The sequence below is a fragment of the Copadichromis virginalis genome, linkage group LG5, assembly GCF_057382275.1.
Source record: "Copadichromis virginalis isolate Kocher_CV1m ecotype Utaka linkage group LG5, C_Virginalis_male_GT1.1, whole genome shotgun sequence".
Classification (NCBI taxonomy): Eukaryota; Metazoa; Chordata; class Actinopteri; order Cichliformes; family Cichlidae; genus Copadichromis; species Copadichromis virginalis.
Window position 1 is genome coordinate 16,743,890 of NC_140622.1, and position 23,005 is coordinate 16,766,894.

A 23,005-nucleotide genomic window follows, 5' to 3' on the forward strand; every position below is an offset into this window, starting at 1 on the left:
TTAAATTTAAGTTAGATTAATTAAAATATTATATTTTCAGCGAAATTGTGCTTTACTAATTAGTTTTACACAAATCTATTTTGTCAACAGGTTCCACACAAATGAATTTAATACAAGCCACTTATTTTCTTTAATTTCCTTTATTGCCAAGACATTCATTAAACATTTCTTTAACAAAACAGCTGCACCACACATTATTAACCCATTAAGGTTAGTAACTAATAGTATGCACACAGATGCACCATAAAAATAACGATTTTAAATTAAATGTCTCTGCCAGAAACAGAAGAAAAAACATTTAAGATCACATAATAGGTTGACCACAAAACCTTTAACAAATCAAAATGAACTATTCACCTTAACAGCCACAATCCTGGACGGCATCCCATGACAAATTTGTGAAGAACAGAATAAACAGGTTCCAGTCACCAGGTTAGATAAAAAAAAAAAGTAATAATAATAATAATAAAAACAAATAGTCTACTAATATTCCCAAAATGATATCACCATCCCAAATAAAACTTGAATAAAATATGCAAACATTATGATCTGACAATAAAACAGCTTGCCAGTTTTCAGTTTTTTGCAGCAGCTTAACAGAACTCATTTAACACTTGCCACTGACAGCATTTATTTTACCACTGTATAGGGAAAAAACTCAAGTGGCAAACATTTTAACATGGAAAGAATTGTTCTTTTTTAAAATGCGGCAAAATGCACATTCATCCTGTATCGTCTCTCAATGAAACCATTTAAATCTAAATACTTTGAATAATCTTTTAGTAGGCCCTAAACCCCCCCGCCCCCAAAAAGAGTAAAATCTCTGTAATTGCAATTGTTTACAAACAAATGTTTTAAATCTCTCTCAAATTTTGGTTCCCCCCCCCACCAAAAAAAACAACAACATTTTTTAAACCAAATTTCCATTTTATTCGCCTCCCAAAAACTTCTGTCCATCTGACAGAACATTCATCCAAATAAAAGAAGGGTTGGATTATTCATACAGTTTATTCTTGAGCATCTGTACCTTTGTTGAGAGTCTGCTGGCATCCAGATGAAGGAAGACCTTCTGAAGTACCTCAAAGAAAGCTTTCAGTTCCCGAGGATAACTGAGATTGAGTGCATATATCACACCCATTAAGACCGCACACGCAGAGGCCATGTCTCCCAGGTCATGCAGAACTTCAACACCCTCGATGGTTATACCCACATCAGCTGGAGGAGTGCTGGCATCACCTCCTTCAACACTGATGGTGAAGATACCAAGGGTAATTTGTTCCAGCTCCCTTTGAACAGCTGTAGCATCAGAATCCTTTAAAACAGAGAGTAAAACAAAAACCCATCGCATTGGGAATTAGACACAAAAACACAGCAAAATGCATCCTTAAAAAAAAAAAAAGCCAAAGTCACCCTTTAATGAAATAAACACAATATCAGGAAGACTAATGATTCTGCACCCTGGTGCGCCATTATTTTCGACTACAGTTTTAACAAAAAATGTTAAATAAATAAATACTAAATAGAATCACCATTATATATATATGCATCCTCTAAGTATTATGTATTACTAACTTTTTAGTATTGGATTGCATTACATTGCATAACTCTTCCTGAAATGTGTGTATACATAAAGATTCCTGTTGAAAGATTTTATTATGTTTATGTATAGAAGTACATTTCATTTGAGGTTCTCTAGATGTGTTTGCTCTTTTTACTAGAGAAGTTACACTGTGCAAGCTCAGCACGAAGTCTATGCCATTGTATGTTATCTCTTCCTGCATGTGATGAAGTCTCTACTGTTATATGTTATCTCTTCCATTCATGTGACTGTGACGCAAACATGCTTGAGTATAAATAAAGGGTGGTGACTGCTGCGGAGTGTGAGTCTCCGTTTGAACTCTCACCCATGTGCACGTTAAACCTGCAAACCTGTCTGAGTGTCATTTATTCTGACCTGAGTTGCATTACAGGAAAACTCCTAACATTACCCCAAAGCATTTAAACAGATTCCATGCAAATTATAACAATGTGACAACATTAGTTATTCAAGATTTGGTTTAATACAGATAAAGACTACGCTAAAATTACCAACCAGGTATTCTTTAAAGAGGATGCTTGGGTCTTCATTTAGGTAAAGAGGTAGTGCCCTGAGGACACACTCCCTCCTCTTTTCAATAGTTTCATTCTGGAGAGAGTGACAGAGGTACAGAAAGAGAAAACAGAAATACTTTAGAATGACACAAACTGACAGTATATGCAAAATGAATGACATATCCACTGCTGACACAGACATGTACACAAGACCAATTAATGATCACATGAATATTTAACATGTGGGCAGGGTTTCCACCATATTATACATATCCATATTAAGCAACAGAGGGAAAGACAAACTAATACGGCATCTTTTTTTGCATACCAAAATGGAACTTACAGGTACTATACACTAGCTGTTTAAATTTGAAAGTGATCTTATAATGCCATAACATTTTGCTGCGAACAGAAAAACGCACCTGTGTGGCTGGGGCCAAAATTTGCCTGATTTTCCTCCCTGCAGCGCCTCCTTTATTCTTGAAGACTTTTATTAGTTGGTCAGTGTATTGGTCAAGTTGTGCAAGAAACCTCGGAACCAGTGGAGCAGTAGTAATCCTTACAAATTCTGCTTCTACCTAAAAACATGTCAACAAACACAACATACTGTACTGTAACTATATTTATATATACTATACGTACACATATACATACTACTGGAGCCATTACAGCTTTTATTGTTATTTATAAAGATTCATACCTCAGCCACACTAAATAGTCCTGGCCATCTGATCTTGAAGTCGGCGATCATGGGATTGTTTTTGACAAGTTCCTGCCTCCTGTATGCAAAGGTCCTGGCCATCTTCTCTTTGATAACTATCTCATTATGCTTCTTCTTGACCTCAGTTAGCAATGCCAATCTCTCCCTTTCAAGGCTGTCCTGGGTCTCTCCAGCCGGATAAGGAGGACAAAAATTTACCTCTGCCTTTCTAGGTTTTTTGACAGCATATGCTGGGTGACATCGATCGGTTGGTTTGTGCTTGAGGGAATTAATGCTCACTTCTGGGCACCCCAAGTTTCTAAGCTTTGTCCTATAATTTGCCATCTTGTACTTGAGGCTAATCTTCCATCCGTAGAAACCACTGAAAGATCCTTGTTCTCTTAAGCATGGATGTGCTTTGATTAAAGCTTCAGCAACAGATTCTATTTCCAAGTTTGAAGGATATGCCTTAAACGTCATGATTTTCTCAGCTAGAGCTTCTAAAATGTCTGACTTAAGTTTGTGTCCTGGGTTCAGAAGAATTCCATTTGATATGAAAGCCTGGTTTGCACTTTGAAGTTGCATCTCCACGTCATACGGAAACTTTGGTATTTGGAATTCTGCAGGCCACTGAGATCGAGCAGTTTCGGAGTCAGAGGATGAAAGTAATAGTGTGTCAGAAGATGATAGTGACGTTTCTTCCCCACTTTGGTTCATCCCAACTTCACCAAAGTCTGAAGCATCAGTCAGACAGATGACTTTCACTGTGCTCTTGTCCTGAATATCATCCATTCGTTTAAGGTTGATAAACTTATTATCAAAGTCACTGTCCATGTACTGGAGTCTAATGTCCCCCTGAATATCAAACTGACGTTTGCTCTCATCTGAAAGATCCTCCACAGACTTTGGCATGCCCGATGCTATCGTCAGTTTTTCAGTATTGTTGGAACCAAGGATGATCCGCAGTTTTACTGGTTCAGCCATCATTCGATTCCGTGCTTCAGTCTAGAAAAGAAAAAATATATATACATGAACATAAATCCAGTAACTACGTACAAAATTGAAAGTATTAAAATTGAGATGTCAACATGTTTCACAACGGTACTTAACAGAGAAGTGAGAAAAATTCTGGCTAATCTCAACATAAACACAGATTAAAGGTTTTCTTGTCTAGAAGATGTACTGATGGGCCTAACAGACTGTTAGATTCAACAAGTCACAAGGAGTTAGTGGCTGAACATCACAATAAAGCCAGATGCTACTTTAGGTGCTTATGCCAGTGAGATTAAAGTGCATATTGAGTAAGGTATTAATTACAGCTGTTTACTCACATATTCATTGTGTGCTTTTGATGTAAGGATATCTTTTCAATGTAACCATTCGAAGGGGACCAATGAAGTAGTCATTTAATGGGTACTTCTCTGCCAGTTCATCATATGTTATCAGGGACATTTTGCCACTTGTACATGGTTGCAGTTCAAAGGCCCGGTAGTGCTCCCTAAACCAAGACGAAAACTTGCTGACAATGAAATTCAGTGTACCCTGAACAACACATAATCTGATTATCTCTCCAAATTCAGGCAGCCCATCAGTAAAACCACAGATAACGATCATTCTATTTCTGTAGTTGATCCCTCTATAGTCTGCACTTTTAGTCATGTTTACTTCTGTCATGTCAGGATACATCTTTTTGATAGGCAGAGAAATGTCATCTTTCAGAACCTCAAGTGGAACTCTTGATGCACTTGACACTTCAACTCCAGATTTCTGTGGATGTAATGAGTGTAAGTGATAGGCAATCAGCATTTGATGTTTCCTTGACAGTGTTAGAGCAACATTCTTGAAACACTTGGTATGATGAGCCACTTCCTTGAAAAAACTGTGTTTTCCCTCAAATCGCATTGTCCATAATCCAATAAGAGGACCAAAACATCGGATCATCTGAGGGTAATGTTCCAAGTAGTGATGCTTTGGCAGAAGTTTTTTGTTGGGAAATGCTTCTTGATATTTCTGTCTGTGATCAGAAATTTTGAACTGAAGATATCCAATTGATTCTTCTGTATGGATCTGGGCAACAGCAAGTTCCACTATCTCCTTTAAATCCAAAATGATTTCCCACACTGGATCACCGTCAGGTATAACATCTCCAATCAAGAAGGGCAGCAATCTTAACGGAGTCCAATTTTCCGCTGCATTGCCACCTATTGTATTTTTTCTTAACAATGTTCGTGGAACAATATGTGGACGGTTTGTTTTATCTTTTCCCTTATAGGGAAAACTGACAATCACTTTATTTAAAGAGTCCAAAGTGATGTATTTTTTGGATATGAACATACCCAGACACTGTGCAAGTTCCACTGGAACAACACCTTCCAAAAGATCGTGGAGTATGTCAGGTGGATATCCAGTTGTCACATGAAAATGAGAAAGATTTTCCGTCAGCACACATGGCCTTTTTACTCCAACACAATGCTTTCCACTCTCTACTGCATGTTTGACATGTTCTTTGTGCAGGTCTTTGGATCGAAGAGTAAACTCTCCAGAAAGTACCGGTTTGGTCTGAAAGTTGCTGAAGCGTCCTGTGCAAAATCGACAAACATACTCTCCTGAAAAGCTCTCCACAAAACCTGCAATCCCATGAGCACCTAGATTGTCTGCAGCTACACACTGTACTGTGCCTTTAATATTTTTTCCAATCTGTGGGACAAATACCCCATGCTCCTCCAAGACTGCCAAATCACACAAAAGAGGTTCAAGCACTTTTTCATACCCATATTCCTTGACGTAGCTGCTTTTACACAGTATTGCCAAGTAGATGGATGACAAAGAGGAGTGTTGGTCTTGGGATAAGTTGCTTAATATCCAGTACACTGCACAAAGTTTGTGCTTCTTTCTTGAAGTACCGAGAGGGTTGCATACTTCAAAATCATCAATGTAAAGCATCACGGTAATTCTCAATTCATCAGCAGACAGGAACTGATTTTGTTTGAAAAATTCTCCATCTTGAAATGATCTGTATTCTTGTTGCATACTTTCAGTTTCCTTGGATTGAGCATTGTAGTTTTCTACTATGTCATCTACTATACCATTCTTTGTTAGGAGCTGTTGTAGGGTCTGCAGTAATGGTATATATTGGTAGGTGTGGTTGCTCTCCTTATCCAAAATATATTCAATTGGTTCAACGACATGGAACTTTTTGCTGAAGTACTGTTTCCGCTTAAAAGCAGTTCCAAGTGTACCCATATGTCCAAGTGTTTTTGTCAGAGGGTTAGAGATGCAGACTGCAGAGGCCAAATCCTCAATTTCTTTCACATTAAGATTAATATGACTTTGCTTTGTACAAAAATCTGTAACTATGGCATTTATTGCAGTCAGGGATGCAGAACTCATCAGGAAGTGCAAGTCCTGCAAAAACTCATCCACTGCACTGCTTGGAACATGGAGTACATTTTCCAGCTTAAGCAACATCACTGCAAATTTCTCTTCTATCATCCTCTCATCACTTTTAGAGATCCCAGTCTGAGACAAGTCTTGCACTTCCACCTAGCCTTCGTCAAATACTTCACTGTCTTCATGTTCCCCTTCAGGAGCTGGCCTGTTAAAACGGTCTCTTACTGTTACTATTCCACCTTTAAAGTCACTGTAAGAATAACCAAGATGTTTTCTATTTTTATGTGATTTGAATGTTCCATAGATGTTTGTCATAAATGTACAACCCTTGAACACGCATGGGACCGTTTCATTTGCTTTCAGATGCAAATTTATGTGACTAAAATACTCCTTTTCAGAGGTAACTTCAGAGAATCCACAAACATGGCAGCTGAATGTGGCCAGTGACAATGTTTTCTGTGATTTCTCTCTGTTATGAATCCTACAAAAATGGGACCTGAGTGCATTCCATGACTTAAATGTGCATGGACAACTAATATATGGGCAAGGATATGGGCGCCAGTGCCCATAATCTGGATGTTTTAATCTATAATGTTTAAGTATTTGGCCCCTAGTTGAGGTCCTTGCACTGCAACCTTTACACTGCCACATTCAGATCTGGAGAAGACATAAAAGTAAAGTAAACAAAACTTAACTCGTAAAACAGTTTTTTTTGAAAAAAGTATGACAGTTCACATACCACATGCAAGCACAGGCATACCACATACACCACATCAGTATAAGAGGGAGCAGGTAAAGGCCAGGAAAAAACTTAAAAATTATTGATTGAATTACAAGTAAATAAAATCTTACTCAGAAGAAAAGCAAGAGATTGACACTGCCATGTGCCAACTTTCTATAGAAAAAATTATCAGGTCTGTTGACCTTCTGTCTGTCCAGTTATTTTTCGTCAATAATTTCATTTAAAAAAAATGTAGTGTTTATTTAACAAAATTTAATTTATAACCATGTTGATATGTATAACTCTGCTAGGAAACATGCTGTCTTTACAGACCATTTTCATATAATACAGATGACTGATAGAGCACAACAATGGTGTCACAGTGGCTTCTGGCCCTCAATTTTTGGATTTTAAATGTCACAACTTCATGCTATCATTGTTATGCTATTAGACATTTGTGTGATTCTCAAATTACAATAAAGCAATCTCAATAAAGCAAGTGGAAAAATATCCTAGAACCCCTTTAGCTAATCACTTTAACAAGCAAAGAAACATTAAAAATGTGTCTTACACATTACGCAAAGTAAGGATATTAACATGTTAGCAGTTAATACAATTGTTTACAATAACCTGGGATAAACAGGCACACTAAATTTTATCATTTGTACTATTATATCTCATCTTATTCCCAGGTTTGCTCTATGAGGGACATACTTCATCTGTGCATCTATTCTGAGCGCAGTAAAAGAAAGAAATGCAAGCTCAAATGTTGCATTTTGTGGAGAAAATTATTTTGATCTTAGAAAAGTTTAATTTCAGCGAAAAAATTTCATTTCTGCATGCAAGAAATGTATTTCAGTGTTTGCTATTATCCATATACACACACAATGACAGCCCCTCTCGCTCAGTTGTTTGCATTTGCTCTTGATCAGATCCGCTCAACTCTCTGTACACCGTTTTAAATGTGCCACAAAACCAACCAATCACAGACTTGGATGCTAAAATTCTGATTGGCTGCTACAGTCTCCAATCAGCTTGCTAGCTACTACTTTCCAGAAACACGGTCCAGAATGTAGCTAAATCGAGTTTGGAGAGCAGAGATCTGAGCAAGAGCAAATACCAACTAGTGATGGGATTTCCGGCTCTTTTTGCTCGGCTCACTAAAAAGAGCCGCCTCTTTCGGCTCCGAACCGGCTCTTCAGGTTGTTTTGTTGCTTTAATTAATTTATTATTCACAATAATATAAAATTATGCACAAAAGGAATTACTAACGTAAAAAAGTGGTTTTATTTATATATGTTTATATATAAATATATGCGGTGGCCCCTAGAGACAAAACACGTACAAACTCCAAAACACATTTCTAGCATGAACTGAACTTCCAAAGCAGAGCTACTAGATCACTTAAATTACACAATTGAAAGCATGTGTGTATTGTTTGTGTATTTATACACAGGCACTCAAATATATTCAAATAATTTAAAAAAAAAGTTCATCTACCTGTTACTATCACACACCAAATCCGGTCGTTGGTACTTGCTGGATTGTGTAGCCACAAGATAACAAAAGCTCAACACTGCGCCCAGCATCCTGGAGCACTTCTGTTGTCTTTTGTAAGTGTTTTGAGTTTTTATGTGCTTCTGAGTTTTTACGTGCTTCGGAGTTTGTACGTGTTTTGGAGTTTGTACGTGTTTTTACGTGTTTTGGAGTTTGTACGTGTTTTTACGTGTTTTGGAGTTTGTACGTGTTTTGGAGTTTGTACGTGTTTTTACGTGTTTTGGAGTTTGTACATGCTTCAGAGTTCGTACGTGATTTGAAGTTTGTATGTGCTTTGTCTCTAGGGACCACTGTAAATATACTTTTATTTATTCACGCCACATAAAATGTAATAAATAAATCATATAATACAAAAATCAACTATTCACATTTCAACTTTTAACTATTTAAATTTTCAGCTGTTTCCTTTTACAAATTTAAAGTGAAAACAACACAAAACACTGCAAAACACAATTAAATATAAATTATAATATGAAAACAAAAAGAACATGCACAGTCTCTGTCATATGGGCCCGCATGAATCCGCACTTTCTGAATCCTTTATCATCTGCAACCGAAAATAGTTGTGGATGATTACTATACCTTTCTAATGTGAAGTTGTTGTCCCTGGCTCTCTTTCTCTCTCTCTCCTTCTGGCTCTGTTCCTGTGCTACTGAGTGTAACTACCGCCCCTCCCCCCTCTGCCCAGCGTAAAGCACAAGGCTCGCGTGCAGAGTGAAGCGGAAAAAAGTGCGAGAGAGAGGCTGAGAGAAAAAAAAAAACCCCAAAAAACCCCCACGAGCCGTCACGGCTCGCGATAAGGAGCCGGCTCTCGTCGTTCACGTCAAAGAGTCGGCTCTAAGAGCCATTTCGTTCGCGAACGACCCATCACTAATACCAACAACTGAGTGAGAGGGGGTCACGTCGTGTCCAAATTCATGTGTAGATGGATAATTGCAAACAATACATTTCTTGCACGCAGCAATGAATTTGGTTCGCTCAAATTAAAATTTTATTCACTCAAGAATTTTTTTCTCAAAATGCAACATTTGCGCTTGAATTTTTTTTTTAAATTTTTTTTACGTGCGCTCAGAATAGAGGCACAAAAATACCGCCCTAGATGTATACCTATACACACCAACTTTCCAATGGTCTCTCGGTTCCCTTGTTTGGATGACAGGATGAAATATCTGACATCTCTAACTTGTCTAAGACCCAGTAAAACTAACGCAGCACAAGCATAGACAACATATGTAACATGTCTTGTGCGACAAACACAACATATAACCATGCTCAATATGAAGATACTAGACAACATAGTCAAAGAAAGACGTGGTCTTACCTCTCACAAATGAAAATCCAACTGCAGCTTGCCGCCAAAACAACGTTTTTTCGATAAATTTCAAGTCTTGCGCATGAGCAGGCCCAAGCCTGTTATTCTTTGGTTTTTTATGACCTCTGTTGTTGGATTACTGCCACCTTGTGGATATATGAAGTATATCAATCCTAATTAACTTAAATTAAATGTTATGTCTTCAAGTAACACATTAGTCTTCTGTACAGACAATAATAGACACAATTATGTAGACTTTATTAGAAAAACATATTTTAACTCAACAAAGACATATTTTAAGTAAAATGAAAATAAATAATTATTTTAAACTGAACAATTCATCCCGTTCATTTTTTTGAGTGTAGTGATACAAAACAACTGTTTTATCCTGTGAATAAAAGTATATGTTTTTGTCAGTGTACCATGGTAATAACAGAAGCGAAACGCAATATTGTGTCAGGACAATTCACTATTTATGCACAATAAACAAAGGAGCGACAATTTCTGTTCAGCGCCAGACTTGCATGTAACCTATATCACCAATTATGTTAAGAAAAATGACTCATTAACTACAACAGCAGACTGACCTTTGTGGAAATGCTTGGAGCAGACTAACCTGTGAGCTGGAGTGTTCTGGGACGTTATATTTTGTCTTTGAATGGCTGCAATCCAGTCGCCTCTTTGTTACTTCGGAAACATGGCTCGAACAATTTCTCTTCAACGACGTAATCCGATAACAACCGATCTCTTTACCCGTCGGCTTCCCGTGGCTGTCATGCGACCGGCTATTGCAGTTAATAATACAACAGCTTCTTGCCATTTTTTGTGTTTCTTTTTATCGCTGTATAACTGATTTCAATTGAAAGCCTGCGTGCGCTAGTACCTCTTGCCACGAGTTCCCAGAATTCTTTGCGGTCTTACCCCTGAGTGACATCACATTTTCAATCTCTATAGTTAAAAGAACTTTAAACCAACACAGAAATATCTTTTTCTCTTTAAACCTTTTTATTTCAAAAACAGTCCAACTCTTTGTTTAACACTGTACAAAAAGTAATCAAAGAACTGTGCAAATTATTGGTAAACTGATTAGTTCAATAAAATAATCACAGTGTACGCAGGACTACAGCGTGGAATCATGCAGTAATAAGGAGGGGAAAGTGACAAATAATTGCATGTAAGGTCTGGCAGATTTTATTTTTTTAAAGAAACTAAACTAAAATGACACAAATTAAGAAGTTCAAAAAATACATAAATCGCCAATAAAAAGTAATGAGAAAGTTACATTTACAATAATGCCAGCAGAAAAGATGACTTTAAAACAAATGTTCAGAGAACATCATGCTAACATGCATTTTCCACATGAAGCCATAGCCTCCTATTTAGTTACTGTGTATTAATGATTTTAGACAAAAACCTGAGTGGAGTTAAGCTATTGATCATGTATACTGAACCTGGAAAGGTTCAGAACTCTTCTGCTCAAGAGTTAAACCAGCAGGATGTTTTTATTGTGAAAAAATTAAAGAAAGTGTTGCATGCTTCAGTAATGCAGTGGAGAAAAAAACTGCACTAACCCATCTTATGTTGGCCGTTAATCTGGCCCATAGGGGAAAAACAGCATACAACACTAATTTGATAATGTCGATGACAACTTTACATTTGCTGGCAAGAAGTAATAGAAAAAGAACTCGTCCAATTTCTTCTTCATGATCTTGATAATGACGTTGTCACGGTATATACGCTGAACCAGCATGTCTTCTCTGGACAACACCAACAGATCACACCATGATGTGCCCGTAACCATCATCTCTCCCTGGATGTGCCAATAGTACGGGTGATTCTTATTCAACTGTAAGACTCCATTGCGACAGATCAGGAAAGCGCAATCAATGAAGCTCCGAAACTTGACGCATTTAGCATGGACCAGTCCAAAACTGTTGGTCTCATTGGAATCGTACACCAACCCATCAGGGTTCGCCCCCAGCCACGGAGCATTCGGATGAACGACAAAACCACAGGGGTACCAGTTGACGCACATTTGCCGACAATATTGCTGGAAAGCTTCATTTTTTATTTCCTCCTCTATCTGTGCTGCTTTGCTCAGAGAAAATCCTTTCTGAATCTTAAATATCAGATGCTCGATATTGCTTTGTCCCGATTTGAGTTTGCAGATCTCTCTGAAACGGTTGGTCAAGCGCAGCTTCTGCAGTTTCTTTATGTTCTCCCTACAGCCACGAGTGGATTTCTCCAGAGTGTGTGCTTCTTCCCAGGTGACCTGCATGGCATTTACATGTTCCTGCTCCTTGGCGCTAAGTGTAGGAATGGCAGACACTGATTCAAGTTCATGGTGAGATAGAGGAAGCGGCAGCCGAGAGGGAGCATCACTGTTTATCGTATAACCCTGACTTGATGGCACAGGGCACTGGTAGGATAGGAGGGAACCTTTGGGAACTTTACCAGAAGCACAGTCCACCCATTCCACATCTGTTGTGAGGCCCATTTTGGTTATCAAAGGCTTCTGGTCATCAGGAAAGTCCCTGTAGGCTTCTTTGAGCCTTTCAATAAACGACTGGCATTCAGATGGGACAACACTGGTGAATTTCATGGGCGTCAACCTGTACGACACATAATTATTATCATTATTATTATTATTATTTTTAGCAAGCTGGGAGGGTGATTACTGAGGTTCTTGCCATTCTTACCTTGGAAATTCTAGCATGGTTTTCTGCAGGGGGCACACTAGCTTCTTCCAAAGAATTTCACCCAAGGAAAGAAAGAGAAAAGAATTTTAATTGCTAAAAAAAATACAAACAAAAGACAAATAAAAGCATCTAAAAGCATAAAAAGTAATTTCTGCAAATATTTGCAGATGACACCATTATGGAATCATGTATATTGAGAAAAAGGATTGGCCAACTAACCCTTCACTTTGGTGTGATGACACATTTTTCTCTAAACTTGTGTGAGAGCTGCTTTACCTTCAAAATGAGTGCCACTTATAGCTGTAAGCAAAGTCAGCATCAAGTTATCAAGTCATTGAATCATCAAGTTATTGAATAGATTAACCATTTATCTGGACAAAGTAATTCCAAATGCTGTTTTGCAGTACAAAAGACTCCAGACTCCTTACATACACATTTTTACTAACCATCAGACTTGTACTATTTTTATTTATAAAAATTCTGAAGCACCAGAAACTCAGACTGCACTCACCCGCATTTCATCAATAGAGGCTGCTCATTTTTGAAATTTACGGCCAATTCATCGGTCAATATCCTAGATCACTTATGGCAGTTAATTCAGCAGTAATTATTAAAATGGGAAACAAAAGGTTCTCACAGTTGAACAGGAATGGGATTTAATCGAACAAACAAACATGGTGGTCAGAGGGCCTGGTGGCACCAGTGTCCGGCAGCCTCGCCTCTGTCAGTGCGCCCCAGGGCAGCTGTGGCTACAATGTAGCTTGCCATCACCAGTCTGTGAATGTGTGTGTGAATGGGTGAATGACTGAATGTAGTGTAAAGCCCTTTGGGGTCCTTAGGGACTGAGTAAAGCGCTATACAAATGCAGGCCATTTGATCGCTGAATCATCAAATGTTTTGGGAACAACAGTGATTGTATCACTACTGATTCAAACTAGCTGTAAGGATGTTTGTAAGGACTTCAGAGCATTACTCAGGCTTAATTTTACATCATATCTTGAATAAGCATGCATCAATAAATTCCGGATGGTGGTGTTAAGCTGCATGTGCACTTGAAACAATTATTTAATAAGTAGCGCTCTACTTCCAAGTCAAACCCATTAAGACTACTAAGAATGCAGACATTTAAAAAAAAATCCAGTTCTTCAAAAGCTAATTCACTGACACTTTTTATTTCCGTGAATTTGAGATGTCTCTTACCCTAAGTGAACTAAAGAAATGACAGCTAAGGGAAACGAAGTCAGCACAAAATGTGGATGGCCAATAAAACTTTCAGACGATGTAAATGCTGAGCAGACGAGCAAAGTAAAGCCTCCATAAAGCAAAAGACCCGCTGAAAGGTTTAGCTGACAGGGAGCTAGTAATGCAACATTTCACTGTAAAGCGCTGATGCGCAAACAGAGTCTAAAGGTAAAACTTGCATGGCACATTCTCGCAAACCTCAATGTCTGAGGTATGCAAAGCAACATGTCATACTGTAAACAAGTGGCATGGACAGATAAAGTTGAGTCAAAGGTTTACGAGATAAAAGGAGCAGCATTTGATGAAAGAAAGCCTTGGCAGTCCCTAAACATTGGAGTGGCAATATTCTTCTTTGGGGTTGTGCAGCAGTAACAGCAAAAGCACAGAGAGGCTTTCACTACATAGTAACAAAATCTCATTGGACAGCAGCCCTCAACCATCAGCTACTCAAAGAAACACAAGCTTAAGCATTTTTGATGGCACTTAAATTCATCTGCCTTAGTAATGCTGTGTAAGCAAAACAGCCTAAAAACATCAGAACGTAAAGTAATCTGCACAGAAAAGTGGCTGAAAATTCACAAGTTAGGAAGAGAAAGACTAAGGCTACGTTCACACTACAGGCGAAAGCACATCAAATCCGACTTTTCTGACCCTATGCGACCCATATCCGATCATGGTACGACAGTGTGAACAGCACAAATCCGATACGCCAATTATCAGTGCCGGAGAAGCGCCCAAGAAGACATTGTGAACACTTCCTGGCCATCCAGTGTAGATGTTAGTGAAACTGTTGGGAAGACAGCGTTGGAGAAACGTGAACATTTTATTTGTACTGTATAATCTGCAGATTCTGACAGAAATTTGCAACTATCCTTTGAAGCACCGCTCCTCTCTAAAACAACAATAAGTATAGTAGTAGTAGTAGTAGTAGTAGTTGTTATTAGGCTATATGTAAATAACAAAATAACTTTATAACTTAAAGAAAAATTGGGAAACGTAAAGTGCGAAACAAGTCTTTATATTAAGGGCCATCGGTCAAACAATATTGTTTGCTCTGGGTCTAAACAGAGCACGTTGTGTGTGACTAGGGCTGGGCCATATTATACAGTTCACGGTAATACCGGTATAATGTTAGGCAACGATAGGAAAATGAAATATCGCGATAGAATATGAGTAAAACGCGCATGCGCAGTGCCTTTGTTTTCATACGCACATGGCCGATTGTTGAGTGAAACAGATGAACCAGAATTGGTTTGTAAAAATGGTGCAACTTCAGTGATGTGGAACTGGTTTGGTGTTTGTCCGTCAGATATACGACAAAGCACATTTTTTTGCAGAACATGCAAGCGGCCGTCGTTATTGTCGTACCGTATTTTCACGACCATAAGACGCACTGTACTAAAAGGCGCAGTCTCAGTTACAGTGGGGCAAAAAAGTATTTAGTCAGCCACCGATTGTGCAAGTTCCCCCACCTAAAATGATGACAGAGGTCAGTAATTTGCACCAGAGGTACACTTCAACTGTGAGAGACAGAATGTGAAAAAAAAAAATCCATGAATCCACATGGTAGGATTTGTAAAGAATTTATTCGTAAATCAGGGTGGAAAATAAGTATTTGGTCAATAACAAAAATACAACTCAATACTTTGTAACATAACCTTTGTTGGCAATAACAGAGGTCAAACGTTTACTATAGGTCTTTACCAGGTTTGCACACACAGTAGCTGGTATTTTGGCCCATTCCTCCATGCAGATCTTCTCGAGAGCAGGGATGTTTTGGGGCTGTCGCCGAGCAACACGGACTTTCAACTCCCGCCACAGATTTTCTATGGGGTTGAGGTCTGGAGACTGGCTAGGCCACTCCAGGACTTTCAAATGCTTCTTACGGAGCCACTCCTTTGTTGCCCGGGCGGTGTGTTTTGGATCATTGTCATGTTGGAAGACCCAGCCTCGTTTCATCTTCAAAGTTCTCACTGATGGAAGGTGGTTTTGGCTCAAAATCTCACGATACATGGCCCCATTCATTCTGTCCTTAACACGGATCAGTCGTCCTGTCCCCTTGGCAGAAAAACAGCCCCATAGCATGATGTTTCCACCCCCATGCTTCACAGTAGGTATGGTGTTCTTGGGATGCAACTCAGTATTCTTCTTCCTCCAAACACGACGAGTTGAGTTTATACCAAAAAGTTCTACTTTGGTTTCATCTGACCACATGACATTCTCCCAATCCTCTGCTGTATCATCCATGTGCTCTCTGGCAAACTTCAGACGGGCCTGGACATGCACTGGCTTCAGCAGCGGAACACGTCTGGCACTGCGGGATTTGATTCCCTGCCGTTGTAGTGTGTTACTGATGGTGACCTTTGTTACTTTGGTCCCAGCTCTCTGCAGGTCATTCACCAGGTCCCCCCGTGTGGTTCTGGGATCTTTGCTCACCGTTCTCATGATCATTTTGACCCCACGGGATGAGATCTTGCGTGGAGCCCCAGATCGAGGGAGATTATCAGTGGTCTTGTATGTCTTCCATTTTCTGATGATTGCTCCCACAGTTGATTTTTTCACACCAAGCTGCTTGCCTATTGTAGATTCACTCTTCCCAGTCTGGTGCAGGTCTACAATACTTTTCCTGGTGTCCTTCGAAAGCTCTTTGGTCTTGGCCATGGCGGAGTTTGGAGTCTGACTGTTTGAGGCTGTGGACAGGTGTCTTTTATACAGATGATGAGTTCAAACAGGTGCCATTCGTACAGGTAACGAGTGGGGGACAGAAAAGCTTCTTACAGAAGACGTTACAAGTCTGTGAGAGCCAGAGATTTTCCTTGTTTGAGGTGACCAAATACTTATTTTCCACCCTAATTTACGAATAAATTCTTTACAAATCCTACCATGTGAATTCATGGTTTTTTTTTCACATTCTGTCTCTCACAGTTGAAGTGTACCTCTGGTGCAAATTACTGACCTCTGTCATCATTTTAAGTGGGGGAACTTGCACAATCGGTGGCTGACTAAATACTTTTTTGCCCCACTGTATGTGTGCCATTACTGTATTTAACACACACATAAGGCGCACTGGATTATAGGGCGCATACAAGTACTGTATGCGTATTTAAAAAATAAAGCGGGAGCAAACCTGAGTTCGGTACCTTACTCACATTTCTATTACCAGTAATCGTCATCATCAACAACACACAAGCATACAAGTGTGCGTATTTAAAAATAAAGCAGGAGCAAAACAAAGTTTGGTACTCACATTTTTATCATCAATCAAACCCATCGAAGTCCTCATCCTCTGTGTCTGAATTGAACAGCTGCGCTAAATCTCCATCAAACATGCCAGGTTCACTTTCTTCACTGTCAGAGTCACTTTCCGTGCTGTGCGGCTCCTCGGAAATGATGCCGGCTTTTGCGAAAGCTCGAACAACAGTGCCATCAGACATGTTAGCCCAAGCATCTACAATCCATTGGCAAATTGTGGCGTAACTCGCCCGGCGCTGCCTTCCACTCTTGGTGAAACTGTGGTCTACATCGGTCATCCATCGCTCCCAGGCCGCTCGCAGCCTTACTTTGAACGGGCGGTTCACACCGATGTCCAGCGGTTGGAGTTCCTTTGTCAGGCCTCCCGGAATGACAGCAAGCTCACAGTTCATTTGTTTCACTAGTTTTTTCACATCGGCTGTGAGATGGGCACGCATAGAGTCACAGATTAAGAGCGATGGTGATGCGTGGAAAAAACCACCTGGTCTCCTTTCATACACCTCCCTCAGCCACTCTTTCATCATTTCCTCATCCATCCAGCCCTTTTCATTTGCCTTAATGATGATTCCTGCTGGAAACTTCTCTTTAGGCAAAGTCTTTCGCTTAAAAATCACCATAGGCAGCAGTTTCTGTCCATTAGCATGGCAGCCAAGCACAACAGTAAAAGAAGACTTTTCATACCCCGTTGTGCGTATCGCTACCGTGCTGGTCCCCTTCTTCTCCACAGTGTGACTCACCGGGATGTCAAAAGTGAGCGGGACCTCGTCCATGTTTGTGATGTGGCTGGGCTGGATGTTTTTGTCGCCGATGTGTTTGCTGCAGTAGGAGCGGAAGATGGCCAGCTTTTCCTTATAATCCGCTGGAAGTTGCTGCGCTACCGTAGTCCTGGTCCGGATGGAAAAATGGCACCGTTTCATAAAACGAAAGCACCAAGACGGACCTCCTTGGAAAAGTTCAATGTTCATCTCTTCAGCTAGTGAAACTGCTTTTAGCCGAATGGTGACCATCGAAACGCTTCTCCCGCTCGTTCTTTGCTCGATGATCCACCGCTCGAGTCTTTCCTCCAACTCGGGCCACCTCGCCTTATGTCCGCGGAAACTCAGCTGCGTTTTCTTGACCTGCCGGAGCTTGTTTTCTAGCTTCCTCCATCTGCGAACCATCGATTCGTTAATCTTAAATTCTCTCGCCGCTGCTCGATTTCCATGTTCCTCCGCATAGCTGATGGCCTTCAGTTTAAACTGTGCTTCGTAAGCGTGTCTCTTCGCCATTTTCAGGGTTGTTAAAACAACGATGTCCTGCATAACGCACATACCAGTTCTTTTATACAGGTATGTGCGATAAAGTCAACGCACACACTTCACCCTGTAGCGTTCTCATGGTGTTCTCTACTACGTCCTCATTACAACACACAGGGTGCACTGTGCTACAGGGCGCGCCGTACTTTTTGAAGAAAATCTAAGACTTTTAAGTGCGCCTTATGGTCGTGAAAATACGGTATTTGTTGGACTAAGATGCTCTTAAATCTGGGAGTAATCTGAGTCCTAAACTCTGTATGTTTCAGGTCAAACGAACACTGCAGCATCACTGAGAGTTAAAAACTGTCTAAGTTCTTTCATCTTTAATAAAACGATCAGCATTGCTTCTTTACCAGGTGAAACTATGAAGTTTAACTTCCAGGCATCCATGAAAACAAAATTTATTACATTTAACGGAGTTCGAAGTTAGCAGGAAGCTAGCGGAAGTTAGCTCGCTAGTTTCGCTAGTTACCTAAGCATGATATTGCATGTTCTGACTGAGATTTCTGGAAAAATTCTAACGTACAGCTCCACTATCACTTCCAACATAAATGAAGACAGGAAACTAAACAGCAGTGACGTTTGTAGGGTTACTGAAGTTGGGCTAGCTGGTATATAATGATGTGCTACCTGATCGCTAGCGACACAGCTATGTTAGCATAACATAAACAGTGAAGCTGGAGGACGAACACTAACACTTTTCCACTTATAAAAGTTAACCTTAAAGTTCCTGATAGTTAGAGACAAATGCAATCGCATGGCAGGATACTGTAAACGGACAAAACTTCAGTCAGGAGAACAACTGAGATAATCCATCCACAATACGAGGTTAGTCATTAATATACTGCAGCAACATGGGAATACAGCAGCTGCCAGAGAATTCAACATTAATGAATCAATGGTACAGAAGTGGAGGAAGCAAGATGAATGAGTTTAATAAAGTTTGATTTATCTGACTGCTTTGTTTCGCTTAATGTGCCTTATAATCCCGTGCACCTTATGGTCCGAAAAATACGCACTGCACACTGCAGTTTAATGTTGCAAAGCACCTCTTTTTAACTTCAGTGGATATTATACATGGTTATGCTCAGGATGTGTCAGCCCATTTCTACTGGAAATGTCTTTTGGTTAAAGCAAGGAATTTGCATTTGCACTGTTACATTTTTATAAAGCTTTAATGTACATAAAAACCAGCTTCTTGTATAAGTGAAAATAAATGGAAGGTTGTCTTTTTGCGCTAGTAATGTTGTGGAGTTGTATTTTGTCTCGCATCAATTATATCGTCAGTTATATCGTTATCGCAAATTTTCAAATATATATCGTGATAAATATTTTTGGCCATATCGCCCTGCTCTATGTGTGACGTCTTCTTTTGCACATGCAGATCACTTTGAGGGTTCACACTAGAGCGCGTTTGCTGTCACATTTTATATGTAGTGTGAACAAGAAGAAAAAAAATTGGATTTGATCAAAAAATTGGAATTGAGCATTAAGACCTGCAGATCTCTAGGAACTCTCAGGTTGCTGATGTGTTGTCAATCTAATAAGTTGTAATCACTGATTTCTGTTTTTGTTTACTTATTTTATTGAGTGTCTGATTTAGGGGGGAAATGGTTGTAGTTCCAGGCTTGGCTATTTAGCATCAGAAAATAAAAGGAAAAAATAAACCCCAATAAAATAAACATTTAGACAATTGTCTACTTTTGGTGCACGTTTACTGAAAGGTGTGTGTGGGACCTTGGGAAGTTAGGAATAGCATTTTGGATTCTCAGCAAAGTTATTTTAGATTTAAGAAGCCAAAACTTACTTTTGTGTTTGAAGTTTCTGAGCCTTTTTTAAATATGTGGCTCTCACTTGTCCCTTCTTCAATCTGGCAATCTGCTTCTGACTCATCTGAGGTACAGTCTCCATCTTCAGCTGCTTCATCAGTTGAGCTATTAGCTGAAGCCTCAAGTCTGGTACCTGCCACATGAATCTGGTTTGTGTCAGTGATGTCTTCTTCTTCCTCTTCTTTTGATCCGTTTTCAAAACAGTCTGATGTAAAATCGTTGTTGGCTTCACCCAGCCCCAGATGTTGCTCCAAACTTATGTCACACTCAATATGCTCTTCTTTAACACAGACTGGTGTAATGAAGTTGTCAGCTTCAGTCAGCACTTGTCGCTGATCCCAACTTAAGTCATATTCTATTTTCCCTGCTTTAGCTATCGTAGTGAGGCCCTCTGATATTTCAAGGTCCACCCCGGTGTTAGGCTCTGAGGGCTGTTCTCCAGCGTAGTTATTAACATCTGTCATAGGAAATAGAAAAAAAAACCCATTACTGAATACATTACATAGTAATCATATATGTTTTGCTTTAGTTTGAGTCATGGTACTTGCCCCTTAACCTGAGATTCTTTTAACATGTCAACGTGGACATGTCAGTGAACACATAAGACATGGAAACAGTTTATCTCAACTATCCTTAGACTCTTACCATGTTGGGGGGGGGGGGGGGGGGGGGATCAATAGTCACCATGCAGAACAGCTGTTATTGAGTTATTCACAATCACCAGCCACTCAGTTAGGTACACCTGATCAAAAGCTCTTCAACACAAGAGTGTCGGTATGCAGAAGAGTGTCTGTAAGCGCACAAGACATCAAACCCTGAAGCAGCTGGACTAAAGCAGCAGAAGACCACACTAGATGCAACTCTAATCAGTCAATAATAGGAAACTGAGGCTAGCCAACTGTGGACAACAGAAGACTGGAAAAAATTATTTTTCTGTTCCAACATCCAAATACAAATCATGCTTTGTACTAGGGCTGCCACGGTTAGTCAACTAGTCATTTCAGAGACATCAGTTCCCCACCAGCTCGATAGCTGGAGGGGGGGTTCAAGGCTCACTAGAGCCGGTGAGAAAACCGGACATCCGGCAAATTGTTTTCAAACCCACCGCCATCTTTCGCTACTCAGGTTAAGCATGATATATAAGTCACTTAGATAACTTAAAAATGTTATTGTTTGGCTTTTTTCAGTATTTTATTTGTTCCTCTTCCTACTTTGTATCAATGATTCAGGCTGCTGGTTGTGGTGTAACCGTGTGGGGATGTAACGGTTTCATGGCGCAGTTTTAGACATCTTAGTACTAAAACACAAATGATCTCAAACTAGTTTCTTGAACATCACAATTGCTTTACTCCACTCAAACGGCCTTTTAAGTCACTACATCTCAGTCGAGCAGAGCAGTTTTGAGATGCGGTGGAAGGGGGAACGTGGATGTGCAGCAGACAAACAACAGCACCTGTGTGATGCTATCGTATTTTTGTGGATCAATATCTCCAGCACTTGACTGAATCCGTGCCATGAAGAATTAAAGCAGTTCTGTTAAGGTTAAATGGGGTCCTACCTGGTACTGGTCATTTTGTATGTGTTAGACTGATGGGTTACTACCTATGAAACATGTCCGCAGTAGTTTAGTGGTAAAGGCCAATCGAGGTAAAGTTAATTAACAGCTTTATAACGTGAGGGGGCCCTTTAGTATTAGTCTTAACTAACTAACTAAAGCATTAAATTACGCACCCATCACACACACGTCCTACAGTATTTACACACGGTGTCGCATTAAGCTTGCAATGCTTTAATTTAACAATTCCTCTTCAAGTGTAGCTAATACAGGTCAGTCAACTGGAAACGCAAGGATCCAAAAGCAACAAACCTATCCTGTGTAACTTTATCTCGGGGTTGAGGACCATGTGCAGAATGTCCCGCAGGCGCTTGTTTTCCTCACAGCACTCCACGACGATACTTTCAACTTCACCAAACACCTCCATGGCCACGGCGGTGAGGCGTTCAGTCAAAAAGCTCCGAAAGCCCTGGAGTCTAACGCTCGACATTTTGGACTATTATTATCTACACAACGCCTGAGTTCATCCGCGTGAACACGCTCAAACAAAAGAAAACAAACGGAATTTCACAAAGGCGACTTCCTGTAGGAAAAGTCTTCTTCGGTGGATTTCGTGGGTTACATTAGCGCCCTCTTCTGATAGCGCGCAATCTACAAGGAGAAGTACAGATTATAAAGACTAAAGAGGAAATAAAATTTTGAGATTACGGTCGAAATTTTAAGATTAAAGTCGAAATAATATTTTGAAAAAAAGTTGCCATTTTGAGATTACAGTCGAAATGTTATTTTAAGCAATTTTAAGATTGAAGTCAAAATAATAATTTGAGAAAAAAAGTTGAAATGTTTCGGTTTTTGACAATGACAATGACAATGACACGCCTTGTGGAACTAGGTGTTCTTCAATGGGCTAAATGTTCTAAGGGGTTTTCCTTATATAAAGCTCAGTGCATTCCTTCTTTTTAAGAGTGTTGCCAGATTGTTGATTTTGTCACTCCAAAAAAATGTATGCTTTGTCTGTGATCAGTTTATTTTGGCCCTAATGATGACATCCCATTACTTACATCAACATATCTGTAGACGACATACTGACAGTTCCAGTGAAAAGATCGAAATGCAAGTCCAGCATTTGGAATCGACCCCTGAGCTTTTATCTGTTATGTTTCTCAATAAATAATGAAGCCTCGCTTTTATGAAACTGTTTGTCAGTATTGATCGATTAGTTTAGGGCCTTCGAGTTTCCATGCATATTTTCCAAAGCAGAGAATTTGTTAAAATGTAGGAGACCTTTAAAGCAGGCCTGCTTTTATCCCTTCACACTACTGACCAAAGATGGCGCCAATCCACAACGTCGTTCCCTTAAAT

General features: G+C 39.7%; 2 protein-coding genes across 7 annotated transcripts; both read right to left on the reverse strand.

Moving 5' to 3' along the window:
- Positions 1-121: 121 nt before the first annotated feature.
- On the reverse strand, positions 122-9,864 carry LOC146709225 (sterile alpha motif domain-containing protein 3-like). Of its 5 annotated transcripts, XM_085456240.1 has the most exons (6): positions 9,781-9,864; positions 4,123-4,289; positions 2,792-3,796; positions 2,514-2,669; positions 2,093-2,185; positions 122-1,312 (listed from the first exon to the last, which is right to left on the reverse strand). In XM_085456240.1, the coding sequence occupies exons 3-6, from the start codon at positions 3,776-3,778 to the stop codon at positions 995-997; spliced, it is 1,554 nt and encodes a 517-aa protein (XP_085312366.1). In that variant the 5' UTR covers positions 3,779-3,796; positions 4,123-4,289; positions 9,781-9,864; the 3' UTR covers positions 122-994. The 5 variants fall into 5 exon arrangements, with proteins under 5 accessions (XP_085312366.1, XP_085312364.1, XP_085312367.1 ...); XM_085456238.1 differs by lacking the exon at positions 4,123-4,289; XM_085456241.1 differs by lacking the exons at positions 4,123-4,289; positions 9,781-9,864 and adding an exon at positions 9,042-9,098.
- Positions 9,865-10,753: 889 nt separating this feature from the next.
- On the reverse strand, positions 10,754-22,250 carry LOC146709226 (uncharacterized). Of its 2 annotated transcripts, none has more exons than XM_085456236.1 (4): positions 21,956-22,250; positions 20,067-20,545; positions 12,471-12,511; positions 10,754-12,383 (listed from the first exon to the last, which is right to left on the reverse strand). In XM_085456236.1, the coding sequence occupies exons 1-4, from the start codon at positions 22,131-22,133 to the stop codon at positions 11,396-11,398; spliced, it is 1,686 nt and encodes a 561-aa protein (XP_085312362.1). In that variant the 5' UTR covers positions 22,134-22,250; the 3' UTR covers positions 10,754-11,395. The 2 variants fall into 2 exon arrangements, with proteins under 2 accessions (XP_085312362.1, XP_085312361.1); XM_085456235.1 differs by having other exon boundaries at positions 12,471-12,514.
- Positions 22,251-23,005: the final 755 nt, after the last annotated feature.